Here is a 27,649-nt window from a genome sequence, read left to right on the forward strand (position 1 = left end):
ATTTAAATTTTCGCTAACAAAAGATTTGTCCAGCTTTTTAAACTTTAATTGAAGTACAATATTCACGAAAGGAATACATTTTTCGAAATTCAAAAAATATATATTTTATTTATTATACTTTTATTTTTATATTTATTCTTAATCCTTGCCTTTCGACTTAGGATGGAATCCAGCTTACATGTTTTATGTATTTACATATAACTATTTCATATCTTGAATTCTATAAATCATATGAGTACTCTAATTTTACCAAATATAATCCAAAATATATAAAATAAAATAAACTAAACTGAAATGAACTAAATAACTCTATAAAAATATAGAAAACATAATAAATATCATATATATATATATATATATATATACAAACATCTAAATATAAATATAAAATAACATAACTATATAATTTATAATTCCTTGAAACAAAATATGTCAATCTACTTTTATCCAGAATTTTAAGTTAAAATAAAAATCAAAATTACAATTAAATAAAAATTAAACTTACAATTAAAACTTAAAATAAAAATCAAAATTAAAATTAAAATTAAGATTAATATCATAAATATTATTAATTAAAATTATAAGATTAAAATTCGAAATATATATATATTTTTGAATTTTTCATTCTCTTTGATAGTTGATAATGCAGTGCTCGTGACTCGCAACGAGTTTCGTAGAGTCAGCTGGAGATGTCGCTGGCGTAACGTGAAGCTGCGCTTGACAGCGCCAGACAGCGCCAGTATCAACGAAAATGGAGCTGCTCGTGTGAAGGTGGGCGACTTTGTGCGCGCGTGAGTCCGGAAAGTGCTATTTCTCGGAAATGTGGCAAGATCTGGGCGGTCTAGGAGGTGTAGGAGTGAACCCCGGTGCTCATCAGGTCGACCAGTTCGGAACGACGGGTGAGCATTTTTCGCCGGGATAAACTCGGACACTCCGATCGTGCGTACGCCAAGACCCCGTATATATGTACCAAGTTACACCGTAATCGAGTCTCTTTCTACGCGAGACAAGGCGCACGCGCTCTCACTCTCCTTGTCTGTTGCACGCGTACATACGCGTAGTAAACAAAACGGAACGCGAACGCGAACGCTTCCTCTCGCTTCGCCCTCGCACGAAAATCTTCCGATGCAGCGAAAATCGATGGCGACGCCGTTGCACGTCGGAGAGGCGCGACTCTATTCCTCTCCTATTTGACATCAATTCCGTAATACCTCGTATTTGTAACGTCCAGCTGAGAAATGTATATTTCTGGGAGAGAAAAAGGATAGAAGAGTTTTTTTTTTACAGATTTTTTTTTTTCATCCGAAAAAGGCACAATTTACGTTGTGCTCGTCTCACTCTTCGGAGCAACGTTTCATTAAATGTATGTTATTTCGCAAACGATTCTTATATCCGAGATTTACTTAATGAAGAGTGAAGTTGGTAGTACGTAGTATTCCCCCCCCCCCCCTCTCTCTCTTATTCGTTTAATTGACGTTTAGGATGTGTGAGATATCCAAGGTAATCGGAGAGTATCTTGAATGAAACGATTGACACGTTCAGAGTGACGTCGTAGAGGAATTATTTATTTATTGTTAGATAAATTCAGAGCTTTTCCTTTTTGGTTCGAGATCTAATCAGGCATTGATAGAGCATTGTTTTAATGCGGAAGTCGGAAACCGTTATAGTGACTATTAAAACTCCAGTCGCGCGCATCTCGAGTTTTAATTATTCCGCCCAGTCCCCCTTTGATATACTTAACTTACTTAATTTAAATTATTATCTAAGTTAACATTTATTCGGAGAAAAAGATTAACGTAAACGTAAAATATAATTTCACGCGAAATAAAATTATTACGACATCAAGATGTGAAAGTGATAGCTTAATTAAAATTGTTTCTAATTTAAGAAGAATTAAGCTTGATTGATTCAAGTTTACCTATCGCATCGCAGAATTTTTACAAATTATAACGATCGTTTAAGGTTTCTATGGCCTATATGCAGCCTTAATTTAAAAGCCCTATTTTTAGATCTTTCGGTAAATTGCTGCTAACGAGGACTCCCAACGGGGTCTCGCAACGGGGACATCCCGATGTGTAATCGTCCGTTCCTTTAACAATTATTCGAGACGCAGAAATTTAGAGAAATGAATCGGGAAAGAAATGCGCATGTGTTTTTCTTGAAATCGATACATCTCTAATTTAGTGATTATTTTGTAATTGCAGAATTGACTCCCGAACAACAAAAGATTCTGATAGATATTAGACGAAAGAAAACAGAGTTGCTGCTCGAGATACAAGTGAGTATGCTCTATTTCGACTATAATTTTATTTTATAATAAAATATAATCAGAGAGAGAGAGAGAGAGAGAGAGAGAGAGAGAGAGAGAGAGAGAGAGAGACAGAGAGAGAGAAAAAAGAAAGGTAGAAAAAGAAAAAGTAACATAGCTTGAAGTAAGAAATATAAATAGAAAATTATTAGAGTGTAACTTTCAATATTAATATCTTTGAATGTTTCTCTGATTGTTATTGTAAAAGCTCTACAATTACTCAAAGTATGTCAAATTTCTGAAATAAATTTTCTATATTAATTAAATATTTAATACTTCATCTACACTAATTTTATCTAAATTAATTTTGCATAATTAATATAATTAGCTAGTTAAATAGACATATTTATGAGTACTTATGAGTAATATTTATATACTTAGTATTTATGAGTACTTGTTAAATCTTTGAAGAGAATACAAAATTAATGACATTTCGCTATTTAATGTAATGTAAAGAAACGTAAAATATTTAAAAAATTACTTTTTCCAAAAGGAAAAAAGAATGCCAAGCGTAATGTTTGAAAAACAATGAAATGATATTTTTTGTATAATATTTTGCATAATTTAACAGGCACATGCGCACTTAGCGTGCTCTTCTTTCTTTTTTTTTAAGATAATATTATACTCGACAGCATTATGATAAATATGATAAAAAACAATAAGTCGGGCGTCAAATTTTTAATAAAATATCTTTTCCATAAATGGCGAATGACATTACTTCTCAGAAATTTATATATCCACAACAAAATAATACATATGTATACAATTAATAGAATGCAGTATGAAATGTCACGTTTATCATTCGTAGATGCAGTGATACAAAACGAACCTGTTTTACCGGTGTATTGTGTTCCGAGTAGATCTATACTCACGATAATGCTATTTAAATATAAAAATTTTATATTAAAAAAATTTCATATTTTCTCGCTGATATCATCAACTTTTTTTTATAACGACAGGTTTTTTTAATAAAAATTAAACAGATAAATAAGCAGACATGTTGGACATGAAAAAAACGATAATAAAATAATATTTAAATTATATTCAAATATTTGAGATGGTTTTATTGCGAGGCATTCACTACGAGTCTTTCGAATTTATATACAAATTGTTTGGCAAAAAATAATTAAATTGTAACTGTTAGATTATTTTTATCGTGTATTGAAAAAAATACAAAATTTATCTTTTATATCTCGTTATAATTTTTAAATTACATTAGTTTCAGTAAGTAAATATTTGTTCTGCTTTTTTATTATGGAAATTATTTTATGAAACTGTAGAAAAAATTACTTTTATTCCTCGCGCGTGGTGCGTATCATAATGCAGCGATTAATGCGTAAATACAACGGCATATGCAGTTCCATAAGAGCACGCATCTGTGTACATATTATATACATATATATTTAACCAGAAAAATTCCAGGATGTTCTTATGATAAGACCGTTTCCGTAATGACAACGATAGTCTTGCTTACTCATCTGTTTGTAAGCTGTTATCTGTTCAACGAAATGTACGCGTAGTTGGAGACATCACGAGCATTTGGATAGATTTCAGAAAAAAAATAAATAATATATATTACCATTAAATGATATTACTAAATTTGATGAAAATCTCATTTCCGTATCATTTCCGTATCATTATTCTGTTCGAATTTACGCGCTCGTTTCTCCTTCTAGTTGTGAAATTTGGGATATATCTAAACAGAATCGCAAGTCACATACGTCGAAAGTTCTGTGTACAGTTTATCGCGATCGATATAGCATTCGATAATTTGTAGAGATAAATATCATAAGGACGCATCGAAAGGAATCTTTAGATAAGTTTCGTCGTCGTTGCTCGGTTGCAACTCTTAACGCGTCAATGATACGAAATTCTTCTACGTTTCGAGGCAATTGGAACAGATTCGGGACAAACTGGTCGTGTTCATCGAGTTGTCTTGGTATACGAAGCAGACGTCGTCAACAGGTGACGCACAATTAATAGCTTTTTATGTGAATGACATTTCTTATCATTGAAAAGTTGACGCGTTAGGTCAGATTAAATTCTTACCTGTGTCATTGACGTTGACAATTATTGTGTGCACACAAACAACAGGTACAATTAATTTATTGTTGTTTATTCTAACCGATTAATTAGTTGAAAATTTACGATCTGAGATCTCTTAGAGTCTTGTTTTTTTTTTCGGTTGAATTTGCATCAAATTGCGAAAGCTGCTATAAAGTACGATGCATAACAAGTTGAGAATTAATTCAGATTAGCGATGTGAGGAATATGTCAGTGGATTGAACGGTGCCTTTTTTTCTCCAGTTTAATCGATTGCACGGGTATTATATTCGCCAATAGTTTGAGCTTGGACAGATTCCACAAGATAGTTAATAGTAATTTATTATAACATATAATGTATAATGTTGTCTCAGGAAATCCCGTTTCAGAAATTTCCATATATATTTCCATTGTGTAGATACACACGCAAACACACATATCACATTTGATATAAAAATGAAACTAATTACACGCATGCAAACAATATGTTGATAAAAACATGAATCTTGTACTTCTTGAAAACATTTATAGAAACTGGTTATAATAAAGAATATTTGTACAGCACACATTGATACGAATACAAATAAGGTAACTTTAGATTATTAATGATGTGACGCATATGCATAAATTGTACACGACATAAGTAGTTTCCAGGAAAAATAGACTTAGCTGACCATTAACTGACACATCTACTATTTCATAATAACGTTAATGAACCAACGTCATTCCATTCTTTATCCGCGTTGATCGAATCGTTATCGACTAGACGCGTTATATACTTATATTAAATTGTATAAACGCATATAATGTAATTATTCAATATAAAAATATTACCCTACATTTAGATTTTCGTGTTATTTAAGTACGCGACTAAAAATGGATCCTCGGTTATTTTTAAAAAAGAATTATCGATATAATTAACGCTTAAAAGCTTTTATTCGAATAATTTCTATTGTAGTACTTAGCAGCTCATTAAAATATGACTCGTGTTCTCGTCATCCGCGATTAATAAGTAATCTGAATTTGACAAAAGCCTTGAGACTCGATAAAATGGAATGGATATTAAGAGCAATCTGTCGGATTGATTTAAATGTATAAAATAAGCAATATTGAAAGGCATTTGGCACAAATCGATTATCGATTACGCGTTTCCAATGCGAGATTATGCTCTGATCACGATCACGCGATTAACATGTGTATGCATGCGAAACAGGCGCGTGTAGCAGGTCGATCTTCTTGCGGTCGACCTTGTAACATGTATAGCAGGTGCATCGCCGAATTCCAAATCATTATTGGACGTTCGTTAAAAGTTGAAGGCCACATTCATTATATTTTTATTCGATAATGTACGCCCCGTTTTTTTTTTTTTTTTTTTTTTTTTTTGTCGATGACCTTTAATCATCTTTCGGGTCATTTAAAATAATCCCGACCCCCGAAATTTTTTATCTTTCCGAGTGAGAAAAGCTGGTTCAGGCAGAGAGATTTTTACAAGAATCTCTCTCTCTCTCTTCAGAATATATATCGTCATCTGCGAAAGAAGACAAAGATTATGAGTCATCACGGTCGAAAATTGACATGAGATACAATTATTACGCGCGAGTTTTATCAGAGATTTTTTGCATATCTCAACGAGATATTTAGTATTTATATACGTATATATACATATATATTATACATATACATTATACATATACATATACAACGAATATATACGTTCTTGGAAACGTGCGTCTCACGACGATTGCAAATATTTGCGCGCGAGTGCAAACCGCGGCCGCTATGAGGCGCCAGTGTGCGGCAACCGCTGCGCCGCGAGAGGCGACAAGCGCTCGCCGCCAGTTGCGGGGAATCGCGCGAGGGTGTCGGACGTGGTCGGTGATTGTGGTCGCCGGCTCCAGCCTCTGGCTCGCTTTCGGTCGGTTTTCGGTCGGTCGTTGTGGTTTATCGCGCTCGAAACGTATCGTCTTTATCTTCCCCTCCCCGTGAAACGTATTTGTTGCCTTTTCACGTGACTCGATTATTCATCTTAATGGTACGCGAGGAATTTCACTTTCCCACGAGTAGTATATACGCGAAAACCGGGAAGGAAACACGCACAGGTATAATTATATAAAGCGCGCTTAAAAGAGTCACCGTCATCATCGTCGTTGTCGTCGTCGTCGTCGTCGTCGTCGCCGCGCGGGTCGGTCGTTGCACTTCCGACCGCGTGCTCTGCGACCCTTGTACCTCGTCTATTCTTCTTCGGGTCGATGTATAACGCGAGCGATGTTACGGCTTAAATGTGACCGAGACGGTGAACGACGCAGATTCGTGCGAAACGCGTGTCGTTCATCATCCGGGAAGACGGGACACGGTGAGGACGGGAAGTGAGGGAGCTCCCGGGGACCCGGGGAAAACCGGGTGGATAAAAAAAGTGTGCGGTGCGCCGGAAATATGATCTTTACCGGCAGATCGGTGGACGCTCTCGACGAGATGCGCGGCACCGTTGCAGCTGGTGTCCGTTCGGCAGTGGATGGCGGCGGACGTCGAGATGCGAGCGCGGTCGCGATCGCCGCCGGATGGTTCTCCAGTTTGCGGAGACCTGGCAAAAAGAACAAGAAGAACCTGAATCAGAAGCAGGCTAAGGCTAAGAGCGCCTGGGACCTCAGCGTCTTGTCCACCCCGGTTAGTCGGCCTACGATATTCAATTTCGTATTCTAAATTTGTGAATTAAATGCGGATCGCGGAAATTGTATAGCGACATGTACAAAGGTACACACATCGCCACGATCTTGCAAGGCGGGCTCGTGCCAATTCGCCAGATTTATTTCTAGATATCGTTCGCAGCGTTGCCTCGTCAACACGTGTGTAGTGATAGATGTTGAAGGGGCGTATGATAAACGGCCAGGAAAAAGTTTACCGAAAGAGTCGCAAAGTTCTTAGGAAAAACCTGTGATTTTACAAACGAGAATGACGTCAGTATTGTAAAATTAATGGTTCGATTAGTCTACGACTATTCGTGAAAAAGACATTACAACGAGTTAAAATTCCATTATATTCAAAAGTTTTGCTCACGAAAATCGCAGCGATGTTTCAACTCGAGCTGCGACATTGTCTTCGTGACTCGTTTCAGGGTCAAGAATCAAATGCAAAATAGATGTTGATCGTTTCTACCGGCATGAATGTGATATTACATACACGTGTATGTAATTGTGCGCGCGCGCGTATATGACGACAGGCTCGAATCAAAACCGTTTAGTGATTCATTCTTTATCGGTGACAGTAACTACAATCGAATATTTGTCGTTAATGATGCCTCACGAAGATAATAAAATAGTATTACTCCGCGTGTCGCGTGACGTCACGAGTTGCAGATCGTAGACCGAGTTAGAGAGATTTATTTATAGATAGAACCGGGACGTCCACATTTTCGATACGTTTGCTATCGATATATATACATACATGATCGCGTTATAGTTTAAACATTATATCAATATTTTAGCAATATGTGCTATACAAAGAATAGATAAAAGAAAATATTATACGTGATATGTTTGTGTGTGTATATGTATACATTAATTACATATTTATGTCCAAGCAAAATTTGATTTTGAAGCCGAGACCGAAATCGAATTTCGGTTTTTAAGTCAGTTTCTACCGAAACTTTTTTTTTTAGTTAAGTTTAATAAATACACAGTAAAAAATAAAATATTAATTTTAACATTTTTTGCATGCCCAGAAAGTCCGCTCTAAATTTTAAATTAAAACTCATTTATTGTATGTTACTTATTGACAAATTAGAAATGTTAATAAGTAATTTATTTTTGATATTGTGACTTTAAGTGTAATGTAAAAATAACATACAAATTAATTAAAAAAAGTACAAAAGAATAGTTTCAATAATTTGTAAGAAATGTTGATAGACATTTTAAAGTTCATGATTACTCGAAAATTTATTTCAACTTTTCTTAGAATGTTAAACTGATTTTGAAACATGTTGATTGTTTGAAATGATGTGTTAAAAGCACTCAAAATAATATTCCATTCCTAAAAGACATACACAAGTGTTAAGTTATGAAATTGACATAAATATAACACATGAAAATGTTATAAAAATAATAACGCATCAGTTGTATGTTAATTTTACATTGAAGTAGTAATCAAAACGTGGTAACACAAGAAAATTTTAACATATGGACGCAAAATTTTTTTACTGTGTATTTATCATCAAAAACGATAAATTATTGCTTAAAATTTCGTTTTTAGAATCCAGTAATGAGAATTTCTAACGTTTATCATACCAAACTTATAATTGGAAAATTTTTACTCTTATTTTCTTTGCGAACTATTTATCATAATAAATATCTCAAAATTTCAAATCAACTAATATGCTCGTAGTAATATTTTATTCATGTTGGTTAATTATTAAATTCAATAATTTGCCAATAATTTGTCAATAACAATTATTTATAACTAAAATAAAATAAACGTATTAATTACTTATTTGAAAAATAAGAGTTTCAATTACATGAAATGTTACAAAATAAAGTTGAAAATTCTTTTTTAAAAAAAGAAAAAACAAAACAGAAAATATATTCCATATTTCTATAGACAAAAAATACTTATCTTTTCTTATTCTTATTTGAAAAAAAATAAATATAATTAATAATTAAATTAACGGAATTAATATACTCGTAACATTATTTGATTAACAATTTATATTGATTAACAATCTCAATAATTTGTCAATAACAATTATTTATAACTAAAATAAAACATTAATTACTTATGGTAAAATTAGGAATTTCATATGAATTATATATGAAACGTTATCAATTAAAACTAAAAACCCTTCTTTGAAAAATAAAACAAAACATTTTCTTCGAACAAAAGATCTTTTCCTATTCCTATTTGGACAACAATAGACGTAATTAATGAAATTGTTTTGTGAGAATTAATTTCCCTAAAGCTAGCAACAATATTGAACGACGAACGTAATTTCGGTAGCAGCTGAACATTCGGGCATTTTTTTAGATCAAAACTGAAACTTACAATTAGTCGAATCTTTACCGGAATACTACATATAATTATTATATATAAATAATTTTAGAAATACATATATATTGTTAAAATTTCTTTTTTCCTGAATGATGAGAAAAAAGTAGACGGAAAGATTAAAAAAAAATTCTATACATATGTATTACAAAATTTAAATCTTTTTACATGCATTTTTCATTGTATTTAAATGATTTCTATTCGTATTTTATTCTATACGTATTTTACTACATATATCGAGAGATTTTGTTTGTAGAATATAATATATTCGACTCTGGTGTGTATATGCGACTTGGAAATGGCAAAGTGCCTCTCGACGATAGCGTGATTTATCTCGACAGTGTAACGCGAATAATTGCTCTGGCAATTAATTCATTTATTAATCGTATAAGAAGAGTAATGGGTCGAATCTAATGTTTCGTGACGTCTCTCCTCCCGCCGTTCTTTCCCTAATACACTCGCACCATTTACCGCCGATAAAAGAGATTAGCCGGGTCAGTGATAGACAGACCGTCCCGTTCGAATTCGGTGACACGAATACAGTGACACGATAAGCGCGAATGGATGGATGAATGTGTTAGCGAGCGCGTAACGATAGATTTAAATAGCTTACTTTGACATGTCTTTCACCCGGGGTTGTATCCATTTACATACTAAGGGGGATAAATATAATTCTCGCAAGATGAACGAGGTGTGTTTGCGACCGGCCATTCGACCCATATATCCCCGAGAGCGTACTATATTACGAGGAAAAAAAGTTACGTCGATTTAATCAGCTAAAGTGGATTATGCAAATCGGAAAAAAAAAAAAACAAGAACGTAATATCGTAAATAGTCCCCTTGCGTTCGCGACATTCTATCGTTGCTTCGTCCAATGATACGATACGATCGCACGCAACGCGGATCGGGAACAAGAATCAGATGGATGTGATATGTACAAAGATAGACAGAATTTATCTCGCGTAACGTTCGACTAGACAGCGAATTAACGAGAACTCGTTGGTGACGCGTTGCTTCCGACGCCCTAAGTAACCGGATACTCGCTATTTGCACACCTAATATACGAACATTAACGCGAGCGTGGTTGGCGAGAATCAATGTGCATTGTTGATTTAATGACTAATCGACAACTTGCGTGTTCGCTTACTTCCTATTGATTCATTCAGCTGCGTCGCGTCGAGATATCGTTATCGTTTGCGCGCTGCAACAGGATGTCTATTCTCTGGGAAAACGTGGAAAACTTGGAGTTTTTAAAGGTTTTTCAAGGGTTTTTATCTTTCAAGGAAAAATCAAGAAATTCTCATGGAATTTTATCGAGACTCGGGAAATTTTTTTCAACACGTAAAAAAAAATATTTTGTTAACGTAGATAGATTTCTAGATGTCTCGATTAAAATTTATCGCTACTTTTTGTATCTGTTGGAATATCGTTTGTCACGTATAGAATTTATAGCAGCGATATTCTAGCAATACCTCTAGAAAATTTAGATCCCATTGCCAAATATTAATCGCAAATATAATTATCCTTGACAATTATAAGCCTTAAAGATAGGCATCAGAGAAAAATTTCCCGTCTAAATTACACTAATAGTACAGATATAAATTCCGTCTCTGTCATTTAAATTGATTAAGTGCAAAATATATGCAGTATTACAATATTTGCCAATAATTTATCTCTTTCAGTTAATTTTTTACACCTAGAAAATTTTTCTCGAAGTTGCAAGATCATTTTTTTGAGTGAAACAAATTCTTTTCTGTTCTTATATTGTAAACTGATAAATCAAATAGTGAATTGGTTTTAAACTACCTGTCTTTCCGTTTATATATTCAACATATCTTACCGAGTGTTGAATATGCAGTACATATTTTTTATTGTAATTTTCAGTGATAAAAAATGACACATGTTATGCAAATGAAAAATATTTATTTTACGAAAGCTATTCAGTATTTTCAGTAAATTTGCAAATCTAACACTTGAAACTTGGGTGGCTCTGTGTTTTTTTCTTCGTATGAGTAAAAAACTGAGGGAAACCGTGTACAATAAAAAATCTTATTTTAAAACGTTTCAACAAAAAATCTTTAAAATATTCTCTTTACTTGGAATTTTGAACAAAAATACCCGGAAGATCAGAGAGTTCTTTTGCAAGATTTAGTTAGGCAGACATCCTGTGGAAGGTTACCCGGGTATTCAACGCGTTTCTTTCAAATTCCTTAAACATTTCCTTGTGTGTTTTAGATATTTTTACAACAGTCGGAAATAGAGAGACTTTTGTGCCACTTTTGTGCCACTTTAGAGGCCGCGAAACCCTAAAAGCTCCAAGTCATTGTTCGTTACACTTAAGTAACGGGAAAACTTTCATCGAAGCACTTGTACGCGCTCGCGTTTCTTCCGCGGATTCGTAACTCCTGGACAACGGCCAAGCGCGTGGTTCTCTTCAGCTTTAGGAGAAACCGCGTAGAGAATTTGGCGCGCTTGGCCGCCCTCCAATTACAACCCCCCGCCCCCGTCACGTCACCGCAATCTTATTGAATAATTCTTGCGTGAACGATCATTTGAGCTTTTTATTTTATCTATTATAGCCTCATAGTTTAAAATAAGAAATTAATATTAACTTGAAGAATTATTAATTATTAAAGAAAAAATTAAAAATGGAAAACCGAACATTTGTGTGTTTATTTAAATTATTAGTTGGAATCAAAATGGATCGTGTGCTGCTTCTGGGCTTTACGCGGTTTCATAAAGTATTACATTATTTTATCGGGTTTCATAAATTTTTCAAGTAGAGTATAAAGTGTAATCTTTCTGTATATCTGTGCGAAAAGTATACAATTGGTAAAAAGTTTACATTTTTGTTAGATATAAAAATAATTAGAGAAATCACGTATATATGTATATAATAGGAAATTATTTTTATTGTGGATAAAGATAGAAAGTATAATAGATGCGAGATAAAATATTTAAAACCTTAGGATATATGTATTCATATTTCGTGCAATGTCCATGACACAATTGCATTATTTTTGCATAATTGGCAGCATAAAATCACCATATACATCACATCTTTTGTCGAAATTGATGCGTGAATGGTTTCGCATTAACATAATATCAATCTTACAATTAGATTCTGACAGTGATTTTCAGTACGATACTTTATTTTATTAATGATTATTACAGCTCGATTTCGCGCGTTTATAACAATATGCTATTTATATTTTTAGTTTATCGATTATTTCGATTAAACAATCTAAATGTATCAAAGTGTCTATTTCTTGAAGAACCTTGGAAAACCTAGTATTCTCAAGGATTTTTGTACTAAAATGGAAAAATCAGGAAATTCTGATAGAATTTGATTGCGAGTGAGAGATTTTTTCAAAACCGATTATCTCTTTGATAATTTTGCCTTTATATTGTAAGAAATCGACAATCAATCATCTATTTGTTTAAAATATAATATATTATAAAGCTGCATCCAAAACAAATCTCTAAAAAAATTATCTTTATCTAAAATATCGAGTAAAAAAAAAACTTGATTTTCTTTTAAAAAAGATTTCAGAGTAGACACTTGATGTATTTGCGCTAAAGTAAATTGTAATCCGAGCCTTTATTAGTTCACGACAACATGACAAAAAACGAAAATATGATAACGATATTATGCACAACAATGCGTATCCATAAAACATAATTAGCCTTCGTGACAACGCACAGCCTAATGAGGCGCTAAATCACTGCACAGGCATGCAGTTTGTTCGTGTACGACTTTTATGACGCGGACTAGTTGCAAAACTAACACGTATGTACTCTCAGTATCAACTAGATAAAATACGTAGCATCTAACCGAACAGCAACTTTCGCTCTTGGTTTGACGTTTACGCCGCTTTCATCCTCCGTCCCGATCCCGTCGAGATCAAAGAGACACTATGAATGGTAGATATCGAAGATTATATGATGGTTATGACAGTGATTTTTCATAAATTTTGCACTCTACGTTTAATTACGCGTGTCCTTTATTCGCGACAGCGGTGACTTTGAAAATTGGATATCATGATCGAATATTAAACGCGTCTTGAAATAAAAAGAGAAAAAACAGCAGGGTATCTACTCGCTGGAAAAGCGGGAAAAACAGAGATCCCTTTTGTACTTGGAAAAATCAAAGGACTTTTATGGAATTTTATTGGGATTCTTCTTGCTTTTATATTGTAAGCAATCGGCAATCTATCGATAAGCCAAGTTGTAAATTATACATTTAAAGTATATTATAATTATACATCTATCTGCGTTTATATAAAATGTTAAGAAAATATTGGTTATGCAATACCTATTGTATTTTATTGTACATAATTTTTAACGATAAAGAAATGAAAATGATATACAAGTGAAAAATGTTTATCTTACGAAAACTATTCAGTTTTTTTTTTTCAACACTGGTGCATTTGTAAATCCATCATTTGAAACTTAAGTGACTTTGTGTTTTTTCTTTGTATGGAAAAAAAACATATACAGTACAAAACAAACTTATTTTAGAAAATTGATTAAAAAAGATCTTTAAAATTCTCTTTACCTAGAATTTGGAGTAAATACTTGGAAGATTACACAGAAAAAAAAGAATATTTTTATTTTGACAATATCTTTAGTTTCAAAATGTAAATCTTGAAATGAGATTATGTTGCGTTAAACAAAGAAAATTTGCTTGAATGAAGACTTTATATAGTTCAACCAAGAAAAATATACTCTTGTTATTTAAGAATCATTTTCTTGAATGGAGAGGAAAAAATATTGGATAGAAAATAACACATGTTCAAATCGAAGATTATAATTTTCTTAGAGTTAAAATAATTATTTTATTCTTGAAAGGACAATTGCAATATTGAAATAAGATTATAATATTGTTGAAATTTAAGATTTTTAAATCCTTCTAAAAAGATTATAAATTGTTACGTATATATGAAACAATGATTCATATGAGTATATAAGCTTTGATTAGACACTTACTTGTTTTCTGTGTAAATATACATCTATCTCTATTTATATATCCAATATTAAGAAGATATATTGGTTATGCAGTACCTATTGTATTTTATTGTACATAATTTTTAACGATAAAAAAATGAAAATGGTATACAAGTGAAAAATGTTTATCTTACGAAAACTATTCAGTTTTTTTTTTTTTCAACACTGGTACATTTGTAAATCCATCATTTGAAACTTAAGTGACTTTGTGTTTTTTCTTTGTATGGAAGAAAAAGATATACAGTACAAAACAAACTTATTTTAGAAAATTGATTAAAAAAGATCTTTAAAATTCTCTTTACCTAGAATTTGGAGTAAAAATACTTGGAAAATCGGATAATTTTTGTAGAATTTCTTTTACAAGATTTGAGTAGACATCCTAGATAAAAATACGTCGCAAATACATTTTCTATTGTAATTGTCACATTTTAGTAACGTGGGAGATATTTCAGTCGAATATTTCGAGATGGAAAATACTCTCGAGAATATAAAGGAGATATTCTGTAAACGCGAGTTATTTCAAGTAACGAGCGTACTACTCGTAGTTGTCGCGCCAAGTAATCTTCAACTTCTCCGTATATATAAATGCGGATGCCCTTCGCTTCGTTTCTCGTTTCGCAGGAAGGAAGCTAGTTGAGTGCTGAACTTTCGATCGATTGTACAGGACGCGTTACGCGAACGACAGAAATAGAACGGAATAAAGCAATCATTCTGCACAGGTCGAACAGTAAAAGGGAAACGTGCGCCGATTCAAAGGCGAGTTATACACTTTTTTTTCGACGAAATGAGAGAAATTTACACGCGAGCCATTTAACGAAATCTGTCGCTGATAGGTATCTTGACGAGCGAGAGCGCTGGCATATTAATTTGCAAAAAAAAAAATTTATATATAATATAGTGATTAAATGGCGAATTAAATTTATAAAAATATTAAATATATAAATGAATAAAAATCTTGCAAGCGCATCACGATTTTCAACTAGTCTTCATTTTCTTCTTGTCGTTATTTCATTAATTTGCAAGAAAAAAAAAAATTATATATAATAATATAGTGAATTAAATTTATAAAAATATTAAATATAAAGATGAATAACAATCTTGCAAGCGCATCACGATTTTCAACGAGTCTTCATTTTCTTCTTGTCGATATTTCAATTGAAAACCTTCAGCAGAACTCGCACAATTCTTGGTCGCGTACATCTCGATTCAACGATGACAAAGCGATAATTAACAATGCTAATTGTACTTCGTATATATACATACTTATTTTATCGGGTAGATTCAATATCACCATCGTGTATATATACACATATATCTGTGTGTTAATTGTTTCTTATATAAACTAGATGAAATTTCGCAAGTGGCTGGATTACGAGGGAATTTTTGCGAATGACGTAGACGCGGAAGCGAAAGAAAGTTTTTTTTCCCAGCATTCAGTGCGAGTTATAATTTGTCAGGTTCACAGGGCATACCGGTTTTTTTCGCGCCGTCGAACACGGCCTTCTTCCTGTCGTGAGACCGGATGTGCGCCGATAAGTACAAAAGAAATGCTACTATACCTAACAGACAATACTCAGGGCCAAGTTATTATCCTTGTTGTTATCGCGACGACCCATTAACAAGTCTCATCGGTTAACAACGTACGACCATTTCCGGTGTGTATGTGTATGCATATTTGTGTCGGTCTTTCCTCTTTTCTGAAACTTTTTTTTTTACAGAGGAAGACGCAGAGTTTGTCATAAATTCCCCACCCTGAGGAAGAAATTTCTTTAAAATCTCTCTTGTTAATTCGAAAATTAGCTTCAAAGGAGGAAGGCCCGATTTTAGACCCCTCAGGATTTCGTTGTAACTCATCAGAATTACTTTTTAATACATAAGAAACTAAATTTAGCCTAAACGAACATGTTCAACTTACTCGTTATCCTGTTTAAACACAAAAATTCGTATTTATGGATATTTTAATCTAATATTATGGACATCGTTATTATCATAATTTAAAATCATTTTTATACGTAAAATTGATAATGTCAGTGAAATACGTGAGATAGTGTACACATATCTGGTCGGAAAGTCGTGAAAAATGAGTACTTTTCATTGTATTGAATCTATAAGGTGCAAAAAAATGTGACTTTGATAATCTAGTAGATTATAATTAAATCTGACGTATTTCATTGACATTATCAATTTTACGTATAAAAATTATTTTTAATTATGATATTAATGATGATATAATAATCCAATATAATATTTAAGATTTTAGGCGAGTTGTGTAATATTAGACAAAATATCTATAAATACGAAATTTTGTTTGAACAGGATAACACGAGTAACGTTAATCATTTCCGTTTAGGCTAAAATTAGCTACGAAATCCTGAGGGGCCAAAAATCGGGCCTTATTGACCCTCCTCCTTTATATACTGATTGTGTTAATAAGGCGTAGGTATGTTAATACACAGAAAAAAGTTAGTGTCAAATCAAAACTTATATACTCATATGAACGCATTCATTGTTTCATATATACGCAACAATTTATAATCTTCTTCGAAGAATTTAAAAATCTTAAATTTCAACAATTTTATAATCTTATTTCAATATTGCAATTGTCCTTTCAAGAATAAAATAATTATTTTAACTCTAAGAAAATTATAATCTTCGATTTGAACATGTGTTATTTTCTATCCAACATTTTTTCCTCTCCATTCAAGAAAATTATTCTTAAATAATAAGAATATATTTTTCTTGGTTAAACTATATAAAATGTCTTCATCGAAGCAAATTTTCTTTGTTTAACGCAATATAATGTCATTTCAAGATTTACATTTTGAAACTAAAGATATTGTCAAAATAAGAATATTATTCTTTTCTGTGTAGGTCTTTTTGGAAAAAACATGGAAAACATTAAATTCTTAAAATATGTTATAAATATTATAAATATTTATCTTTAAAATATATTATAAATATTTATCTATCTCTGTTTATATATTCAATGTTTTAACAAAATATTTAATATGCAATACATATTTTTTATTACAATTTTTTAACGATAAAAAAGTGAAAATATTACGCAAATTAAAAATATTGTTTTACGCAAACTATTCAGTTTTTTTTTTTTTTAGTACATTTGTAGAAACTTAAGTGGCTCTGTGTTTTTTCTTCGAAACAGAAAACATTAAAAACGCATTCAATAAAAAAAACTTATTTTAGAAAAAGTCACATCAAAAAAATCTTTAAAATATTGTTTACTTGGAATTTGGAACAAAATATCTGGCAGATCAGAGAATTTTTAGGCCATTTTTTTAGAAGATTTAAGTATACACCCTGGTTAGTGATAATAGGTTCACGCAATAAATTTACAATGATAAATGTTCGCGATGGTGAAGTGTCAGTTTCTAGGTCGCACTATTAATGTACAACAGTAAGTTTATAGCGCTACGAATGGATACACATCGCGTTGTTATTTGCATTGTATTCATCGATTTTTTTTGTAGCACGACATGTGTCACAACGGTAAGCCTTAGTATCGCGTCGAGAAAGTCTCTTTTAGTCAAAAAAATTATTTTATTCCTCGCGAGAAGTAAAAATATTTGCAAAATATGAGGAGATAAATTGCGATATTTGGTATCACGAAGACGAACGGTGGAATTCGCCATTCGCAACGTGATCATTTATCGCACCGATCCAATTAACATTATATACGTGACGCATATGCGTTGTCCTTCCTTTCAAGCCGTCTATTCGAAACCGAAAGAGATACGATCCTGCTTACTGTGGTATTCGCGGAATGTACGTTGAACTGAAACGCATGGTGGGAAATAGGCGGACGGTGTCGACCGGTATTCGAGCGAAACAGGAAGCCACTGTTGTATACCGTGTACAAGATCTACAAGAATCGCATCGTTCGTCGTTCCGAATCATTACATTCCCCGTTAATATTCTCCGTTAATACCCTGTAAACTTTGGTGAACTTTTTTTTGTATCGATTATGGATTATGCGATCGCGAAGAAATATCCAATATTGTTAATATTATTATCTATGTGGATTTAAATTTCGTTTTTATAATTTGTCCTGGGCAATCTGTTTTCAGCAACTGAAAGATGAATTGGGCGAGGTTGTCGCAGAAATGGAGGCGATGGAGGGCGGCGGACTTACGGCCGACGAGACGAAACCTTCCAACAAGGCCAAGCAGACGTCGATTGGCCGCAAGAAATTCAATATGGATCCCAAGAAGGGCATCGAGTACTTGATAGAGCACAACCTGTTGGCGCCGACACCGGAAGACGTCGCTCAGTTTCTTTACAAGGGCGAGGGTCTCAACAAAACTGCGATCGGCGACTATCTTGGTGAACGGCACGACTTCAACGAACGGGTGCTGCGAGCCTTCGTCGAGTTACACGATTTCACCGATCTCATATTGGTGCAGGCCCTACGTCAGTTCCTCTGGTCGTTCCGATTGCCCGGCGAAGCGCAGAAGATCGATCGTATGATGGAGTGTTTCGCTCAAAGGTACTGCCAGCTCAACCCGAATATCTTCACCAATACGGACACCTGCTACGTGTTGAGCTTCGCCATCATCATGTTGAATACCTCGTTACATAATCCGAGCGTTAAGGATAAGCCTAGCGTGGAACAGTTTATTTCGATGAACCGAGGGATTAATAACGGAGGAGACTTGCCGCGAGAACTGCTTGTGGTAGGTATACTCGTAGAAGGTTGACACCCATAGTTTTTGTCTTTTAAATCACAAAAATTGTTGTAGCAAACATTTGCTGCTCACTCAAATATTCGTATTTATTTCTAGAGTCTATACGAGAGTATAAAAACCGAGCCTTTCAAAATACCAGAAGACGATGGTAACGATTTGATGCACACCTTCTTCAATCCTGATAAAGAGGGTTGGCTGTGGAAACAAGGTAACGTCTGCTTACACATTGACGTATATGATATTTAAATTAATGTTACTGCACTTTACATAAGAGAAAGAGAGATTCTCGATTTCTTTTCACATAATACGATTCCAAAAAGAAAGACACGTTTTCACATTCTTGCGGGCCAACAAAGACTCGCGGTATTTTATTCCGTGCTATTAGTTCTGAATTACATCTCATATATATATATATATATATATATATATATATATATATATATATCCCTCGACTTTTGTTACATTCATCGTTGAAAGAACGCTTATTCTTATATTGTATGTATTTTGTTCTTCTGCTGCCCTGACGGAGACAGCAGGTAAATAATATATTTGCGTAAATCATGGGTTCTTAATTTTATATATTCCTCATTTTGTTGCAGGCGGACGGTACAAGAGTTGGAAGAGACGATGGTTCATATTGAACGACAATTGTTTATATTATTTCGAATATACAACGGACAAGGAACCACGTGGCATCATTCCGCTAGAAAATATTCAGGTCCGAGAGATTCAGGATCGACACAAACCGCACTGTTTCGAATTGTATGCCGCTGGTTCCGAGTTCATAAAGGCATGCAAGACTGACAGTGAGGGAAAGGTTGTTGAAGGTATATAATTCCTTAAAATTTAATCTTTTATATCAACCAAAAAGAAAATAATTGAAATTATACACAAAGGGAGGAAGGAAAGGTTTATTTTTTAATAACAAAATATATTTCAACTAAATACTTATATATCTATTATTTGCAGGCAAACATACTGTATACAGAATGTCCGCAGCGACCGACGAAGAAAAGGATGAATGGATCAAATGCGTGCGGTAAGTTAAAAGAATTCTTTATACTCTACTGTACAATAAGATACAGTAAAATTGTGATGAAATGTGTTTTGAACAAATGACATTGTTCATTTCTAGGCAAAGTATATCGCATAATCCCTTCTATGATATGCTGGCGGCACGAAAGAAGAAGGCACAGAAAACCAATGTACATTCGAAAAGTTAAACGCTGCCACAGCCGGGTTTCTCGGCGTATTAGAAGACTGTTTATTTGCGATCAAACGTTACGTTTGATTATGTATGGTATCGTAGAACACAACCAAATCATACACAATGACGAAAATTCATTGTGAGAGCACGCCGAAAGCGTTATAAAACATGTCAGAAAGTAGGCACGGTGACATGATATGAAATATGGCTGCAGCGAATTGCTGCGATTGCATACATATAATATGACATCGCATCACATTAACATGACATCGTTCGTAGAAAGTGCACGGAATATAGAATCGGCGCAATGTCCCTCGAGTGCAAGATAGATATAACTAGATGAAAATTATATCGATGAGGGTAATGTACCATAACGCGCCGTTACAACATGACGCTCGATCATCATTATATCGTTACGAAAAGGATTTTGCACTACAGAGGCCTAGCCATAAATTTAAATAGATTGCTTCTACATTTTCTTTTTTTTTCATAAAAGAAAACAGAGTGATATTGCTTCGCATATATTGGAAATTAAAATTTTTACAGTAAATGATTACTGTATTGCCAATCAATTGATACTAAAATGATATATTTGCGAGCAGACAAAAAATTATTCGAGTTTATTTAACATTTCATACTTTATGAAAAAAAATCATAATTAATGTATAATATCAAGAATAGTAATTGTGCAAAATAGACACTTTTTAACGTTGTTACTGCTAACAATACCACGTGATGCAAGTTATGGCAGGCAGAACGGAACATTTCTTAATTTTCCGGCAGCTCTGAGATGTCATTAAAGTCTTAGCTGATTTTACGAAGTTGAAGGTAATGTTTGAGATATTTTGTTGTGCAAAAGATGCAAGTAATATCGTCCTGTATCATGTAAATAAGAAAAATTTGTGGTTTCCAATTATATTTAAAAAAAAAAAAGTTACGAAGTCGAGGACTCGAAAGAAAGCTCGCATTCATGTATGTGTGTGTGTGTGTATTTATTTGAGCAAATATGTACAAAAGATAAAAATACGTGATATATTCTGTGCGTTAAATAAGATTGTCTTAGTGATTAGGCTATTCATGCTTGTACAATTCACGAATAGCATGATTAGTCGAGTGTAAGTGCTATAATGTTTGTTTATAATTTGAAAGGGCATGCGTACGTATATCGAGATACACATACACTCATAACGCGCCCTTACATACGTACACAATCCAGAAAGAACGTAGTGATTAACGTAATATATAATATCTTGGTAAGATCTGATGGGAAACCTGCAGCTCGACCATTTATTTTATCCGAAAAAGAAATATAGCAATTTGTGTATGTATGTATATATGTATTATATGCATATATACATACATATATACATATATATATATGTATATGCATTATATATCTATATAATTTATATAAAATATATATATATATATATATATATATGCCTATATAAGTATATATGTATGTATATTTATATGTATATAGAAATATAATACAAAATTGTCTGATATATATATCTTTCTCTCTTACATATTACTTTCTAATAATTAGCAAGTATAATAATTTCATATAGAAATATGGTTATATATAGCAAATGGAATTTATAATTTCTTTATAACTTAATGTTATTAGTAGCTTTTTATGTATGCTGTTGCATGTACAGCTAATAAAAATTTAGCGGCAGAGAAGCAGGTGCCTTTGAGATCTTTGAGCTAGTCGTAATAGCTGATCCGTCATACATACGTGAGAAACTCATACATACAAAAAATACTTTCTGTTGTTGTATCGCAAGAAGAGTTAAACATCGAAAACGCCTTATTATATATATTAGATAACGAAACGCTAAAAAAAATATTCGTAGAACAGATAATATATAGCGCATAATTTTTTGAATATCATACTATTGTTGAAGAGATATAAAACGTAAACTCTGTTTATCATAATACAGCAATCTCTAATTGATAATAAAATTACGACGAACAAATTTTTTATAACAGTATTGAAAATATTTGAAAATTACGAATTATTATTAATCACTTAGATATTCATCTTTCGCTGCGTAAAGAAAGTTTTCAATTAAAATTTCACAGTAAAACGCACTCATGCCTGCCAACACATTTCTCGAGACGTTTCTTTCATAATTAATCTGCTTCTGGAGAGTCATGGACAATAACATTATGTTATCAAAGAATTGTATATGTAATACGATCAAGGATAAATGTGGAAAAATGCAGGATTTTCTCCTTCCTCCTTACAAATAATCTCGTTTTCACGCGGTGTTTGTTAAGCTGTTGTATGTAATATATTTTGTATTGTCTAATTTCTAAAAGTTTAAGTTGATTAATTATTTGTGCTAGTACATAGATTTTTTTATGTAACTTCCAGAGATAGTTTTGTAAACTATTTTACCTTTTATTATCAGCATTGATGATACATATATATCGTAGATTTATCATTGTGGTTTTTTTTTTTTTTTTTTTTTTTTTTTTTTTTTTTAGGAAAATCATAATCTTTTCCTGAAAACTAATGTATGTATATTAAAATCAATGATGAAATATATTTTGATAAATCTATGATATATATATATATATATAAATATTGTACATATATATAATATATACACACAATCTCCATAAGTTATAAGTGTATTTATATCGAATGAGATATAATTGATTAATTTCTCTCCTTTTATAACTCATAATTTGTAATTTTCTTCTATGTATATATTTTGTTGTAAAGTACAAAAGTTAAATATCTATGCAAGGAAACGTTCGACTATGTATTAGCAAAATAATTGATCGAATTTAAGGAATTGTATAAAGAATTGTACTTTATTCATGGAAATTTGTACATTTTGTTGTTTATTATTTGATAATGATATCACTAGGTATACATAAATTGATCATACATTATATTTGGCAAGCAAATGTAATAATTTAAAAATGTAATTAATAAATTTATTTCTAGCAAATATTTCCCATTTTTTACACATAACAATGTAATGTTCACAGATCGTTGTGTGAACAAAAGATCTATAAAATATATTCAGATTTTTTTCAAATTGAATTTGATTCAAGTTTAAGTAATATTATGTAATATTCGATTGTTTATGATTATCCTAAGTTTTTAAGGGAAATTCAAACGAGAATAACATCAAAGATGATTCAACTTGAGTTTTAATCAGTCTCTGATTTTAGTAAAATCCATCTTTATAATAACGTTCAATTAATTCGCAATATGTGTAACTTAAAAAAAATACTTTAATGAAACATTGTTTTTAATTATTTTTTTGGTACATAGAAAATTGTATGCAGGAAAACATTCAATTTAAACTGTAATATTTATTTTTTACGGTTTTATTAGAATTTTTCAATATATATATATATATATATATATATATATATATATATATATATATATATAAAATAAATATATATATTGAAAAATTCTAATAAAAAAAACTATATATATATATATATATATTAAAAAGTGTTACTTAAATATCTTTGGAATCAATATTATTAATTAATTTTATATATATATATGTATATACATATATATATAAAATAAAAATAATAATTAAATTAAAGCTTACAATGAAAAGTATACGCTTTCGAATGCTGTCTTTCGAGAAAGCTTCGTCGATGGTTCCCAGGTCCCAGGTTCGAAGAGGCGATAAACGATGGTAGATGGTAGAGAAGCGAGAAGCGAGAATAGTGCGGAAAAATTGGGTCGATGCGCGGAAGATGGCGGCCGCTGCGTGATGCGCGTAAGAAGGCTCGCGAGTCGCAAGTCCGGTCTCGTCTCGGGAAAAACATGAAGGAACCGCGGTAAACTTACGTTTGACACATGCGAAACGGGAGCCGTCGCGCGCCGACATCGTGTATATGCACGTAAGACACGCCGTCCTCGTCGGCTTCCGTTCTTGAATCGCGGGGGTGCTTTACGTTTTGTTTACGATAAGCGGGAGCGGAAAGCGTTGGAGGAGGCCCTCTCTTCTCTGTGCGCGCCTCCGCGGACGCTTCCCCGAGGACGGGTCCTCGTCGCCGCCTGCCTTCTCCAGGTGTATACCGTGCGTTCGCGATTTGCGATTCACCCCGAGTCAAGTGGCCAGGCACCAGGGACGCGTTTGCGACGGGGGGGAGAAGGAAAAATAGAAGACACTCGGAGCGCGCGGAGACCCGGAGAGAGAGAGAGAGAGACTGGAGAGATAAAGTGTTGCCGGACTTCGGCCCGGTGAGAAGACCAGTAGAGATGCTGAAGCAATTGCAGATGGGAATGAGAGCTTTCCTCTTAATGGCCTCCCGTGTGTGGACCTGCATCTGCTTTCTACTCAAGAAGCAGGTTAGAGCCGTAAGTAGGTGCTTCGCGCCTTCTTCCGGAGCCAGCCAACGGCGAGGCATGTTACGAATCGCCGCTCTCTCTAGACGGCTCGCTTCCCTTTTCTTTTCTCGCACTTTTATATATCTACACTGACGTTTCTTGTTTCGATCTAACGAGGGTCGCGAGGGTGATTATTGTACATTCGGATAGGTATCACACAGACCCGTTTCAGATAAATAATTAGCTTACATTTTTTTCTAATCAACACTTATTTCACGAAGCCACAAATGACAAGACTCTTATTACTATGTTTTCCAATTTCTTCTTCGTTAATTTTACAAGACTATGTGGCAAAAATACTTTTGTAAATTCAGGGTTTTATTCTTACCTCTTTTTTTGGGGGGGGGAGGGGAGGAAGGAAACAGATTTTTTATTACAAGAAAATTTTTTAATAATATACTATGTATTTTACTGATTTCTATTTTGGATACACTTGTGTTTCATATTACTTGTATCTGCTTTCAAGATGTAAATTAAAAGTGTAAGTAGTTATTTTTAAAACGCTGCTATTTAATATCTCTATAATCTATATTTTTATTATAAAATATGATACATCACTATGCACTTTTGGTTTCTTCCAGTCACATGCATCTATTATTGTCTATCAGACTATATTGTGTATAATATATTTGTTACATTATTTCACTCTGAAATATTATAAAAAGTATCTTATTTTTAAAATTTTTTCTTATGTAAAAGCAATTTATGGCTACTGCCGTTTTTGCAATCATATTTATATTATATTTTACAAATCTACAGTATATAAATTGCATGTATTTATCGCTTTGTTTCAGATCTCGCAGATGCAACCAGTCAAATATGAAATCTTCCCACTTTCTCCTTTATCTAGGCACAGACTTAGTATGTATCACAATAATGTGTGAATTTTTATACTTGTTACATTGCGATCGATGTTCTTAATATTTGGTGTGTAATATGAAAATGTTTCAGGTATAGTTAAAAGAAAAGTATTAGTATTGGATTTAGACGAAACGTTAATTCATTCTCATCACGACGGAGTGGCAAGGCCGACCGTGAGGCCCGGCACCCCTCCTGATTTTGTTCTTAAAGTTACAATAGACAGACATCCTGTTAGATTTTTTGTTCATAAAAGACCACACGTAGATTTCTTCTTGGACATTGTTAGTCAATGGTAAGTATTATTGTATTAAAAGGAAAGACTACTTAAGTATTCTATTGACATCTATCTTGAAATCTCATACTCACTTAAACTTTGTACTTTTCATACGTTATCAGATAAGATTGCATCAATTATTCTCTTTTATATCTACATATTAATATTATGTTTATAGGTACGAGTTGGTAGTTTTCACTGCATCCATGGAAATTTATGGGGCAGCAGTTGCAGATAAACTAGATAACAACAGAGGTATTTTAAGGCGCAGATATTATAGACAACATTGTACACCTGAAATGGGTTCCTATACTAAAGATCTGTCAGCAATTTGCTCAGATCTTTCTTCAGTTTTTATTCTTGATAACAGCCCAGGGGCTTACAGAGCCTATCCACGTAAGTATATACATCTTTTGTGTTGAAACATAATGTATAGAAAATTGTAAGGAGAGTTGGAAATATAAATTAAGCATATTTTTTTTATTTTTTCCTCAAATTGAGCATAGAGTTTTATATTCTTTACATTGAAAAATGTCATATGCACTAATTTATAAATATTCATAAAATTAATTTGTATATAATTAAATATCTGTTTATCCATTAAGAAACAATCTGCGTTATTTAATTGCGTCTGTCGATTCGATTTATAGGACAGCAATGCGCATAAGAGATAATTACATTTCAGGACTTTGAATGTCTTGCTTGTGTATTATTTTTTTTTCTTTATGTCATAGATAATGCGATACCTATAAAATCATGGTTCAGCGATGCGGGAGATACTGCTTTATTAAGCTTACTTCCGGTCTTGGACGCTCTTCGTTTTACGCAAGACGTACGATCCGTTCTTTCAAGGAATTTACATTTACATCATACTTGGTAGCATAGCTGAGATTAAACGATACACTAGATATTCTAGAAATGAAACTGTTAACAGTTTCAGTTAGTGTGTCTAGCTTAGGATTATTATTGTTATTGATAATAGCAACATTAGATCGCTGCCCGTATAATGAGAGACAATGAGAGAGCCCCCTTCTTCAATCCTTGTTTTTTTCTATAAGCGACGAGTAAATTTAAAAACCGAAGGGAGGTGATGTATGCAGCCAATAATTATGCCGGCACAAAACATCCTAGGATAATTTTTTATGTTGTACAGTCCCCATGTGTGCAAAATCGTGAAATGAATTTTCTTTATTTTCTCCGTTATGTAAACTTTTGCCAAAGACCGAAAGATACGAAAATAAGATAGGACTGCTGGCCAGCAGGATTTTTTCGTTTTAGGTAAGAATTACTTAAAGTTTTTATTTATATATGTATTCTGGCGGCACACATTATATATGGAAGGAAGAAGAAAAGAATATCGAAATGAAGTACTTTCATTATTGTATATTATTCACTTAGGATGTATAGAGAGAGAAAGAGAGAAAGATAAATGTACACTAAGTCAAACGGATTCTGCTGTAACTCACTGTATCAGTGAGGCAGCTGTACTACTGGTTATCTATAATAAGAAGTATTAATATAAAACCAGGAAAAAATAGAGAATCACATCTGGTCTCATAAAAACTTCCGTGAAATGAAATATTATAATCTGTAATGTTGATTACATTGGTTGTGTTGGGTTAGTATGCTCCCACTCTAACAAGAAGGAATTTATGACATTCACGATTCATCAATATTTTTTATGACATACAGTAGTTGCAACTACTATTCTATAAGTGAAAAAGCTTCTTAAAAATTCTAAAGAAATTTGACTGTAAAAGCATACATAGTGTTTGCGCCTTATTATCAACTATTATTGTTAAGCATTGTCAAGACTGACAGTGCATTATTT

The 27,649-nt window shown here is 32.9% G+C and overlaps 2 protein-coding genes across 6 annotated transcripts; both read left to right on the forward strand.

The window, feature by feature from the left end:
* The first annotated feature begins 738 nt into the window (after window positions 1-738).
* Window positions 739-23,271, forward strand: Step (cytohesin steppke). 3 transcript variants are annotated; one of them, XM_072886984.1, is made up of 7 exons: window positions 739-899; window positions 2,205-2,278; window positions 18,478-19,083; window positions 19,192-19,303; window positions 19,695-19,922; window positions 20,065-20,134; window positions 20,231-23,271. In XM_072886984.1, exons 1-7 carry the CDS (start codon window positions 821-823, stop codon window positions 20,316-20,318), a joined length of 1,257 nt encoding a protein of 418 aa, XP_072743085.1. In that variant the 5' UTR covers window positions 739-820; the 3' UTR covers window positions 20,319-23,271. The 3 variants fall into 3 exon arrangements, with proteins under 3 accessions (XP_072743085.1, XP_072743086.1, XP_072743084.1); XM_072886985.1 differs by lacking the exons at window positions 739-899; window positions 2,205-2,278 and adding an exon at window positions 4,022-4,273; XM_072886983.1 differs by lacking the exons at window positions 739-899; window positions 2,205-2,278 and adding an exon at window positions 6,175-7,015.
* A 653-nt stretch (window positions 23,272-23,924) lies between these two features.
* On the forward strand, window positions 23,925-27,545 carry Dd (CTD nuclear envelope phosphatase 1-like protein dullard). Of its 3 annotated transcripts, none has more exons than XM_072886988.1 (5): window positions 23,925-24,644; window positions 25,478-25,544; window positions 25,635-25,836; window positions 25,997-26,214; window positions 26,553-27,545. In XM_072886988.1, the coding sequence occupies exons 1-5, from the start codon at window positions 24,555-24,557 to the stop codon at window positions 26,696-26,698; spliced, it is 723 nt and encodes a 240-aa protein (XP_072743089.1). In that variant the 5' UTR covers window positions 23,925-24,554; the 3' UTR covers window positions 26,699-27,545. The 3 variants fall into 3 exon arrangements, with proteins under 3 accessions (XP_072743089.1, XP_072743088.1, XP_072743090.1); XM_072886987.1 differs by having other exon boundaries at window positions 23,926-24,653; XM_072886989.1 differs by lacking the exon at window positions 23,925-24,644 and adding an exon at window positions 25,057-25,164.
* The last annotated feature ends 104 nt before the right edge of the window (window positions 27,546-27,649 follow it).

The sequence above is a fragment of the Anoplolepis gracilipes genome, chromosome 2, assembly GCF_047496725.1.
Source record: "Anoplolepis gracilipes chromosome 2, ASM4749672v1, whole genome shotgun sequence".
Classification (NCBI taxonomy): Eukaryota; Metazoa; Arthropoda; class Insecta; order Hymenoptera; family Formicidae; genus Anoplolepis; species Anoplolepis gracilipes.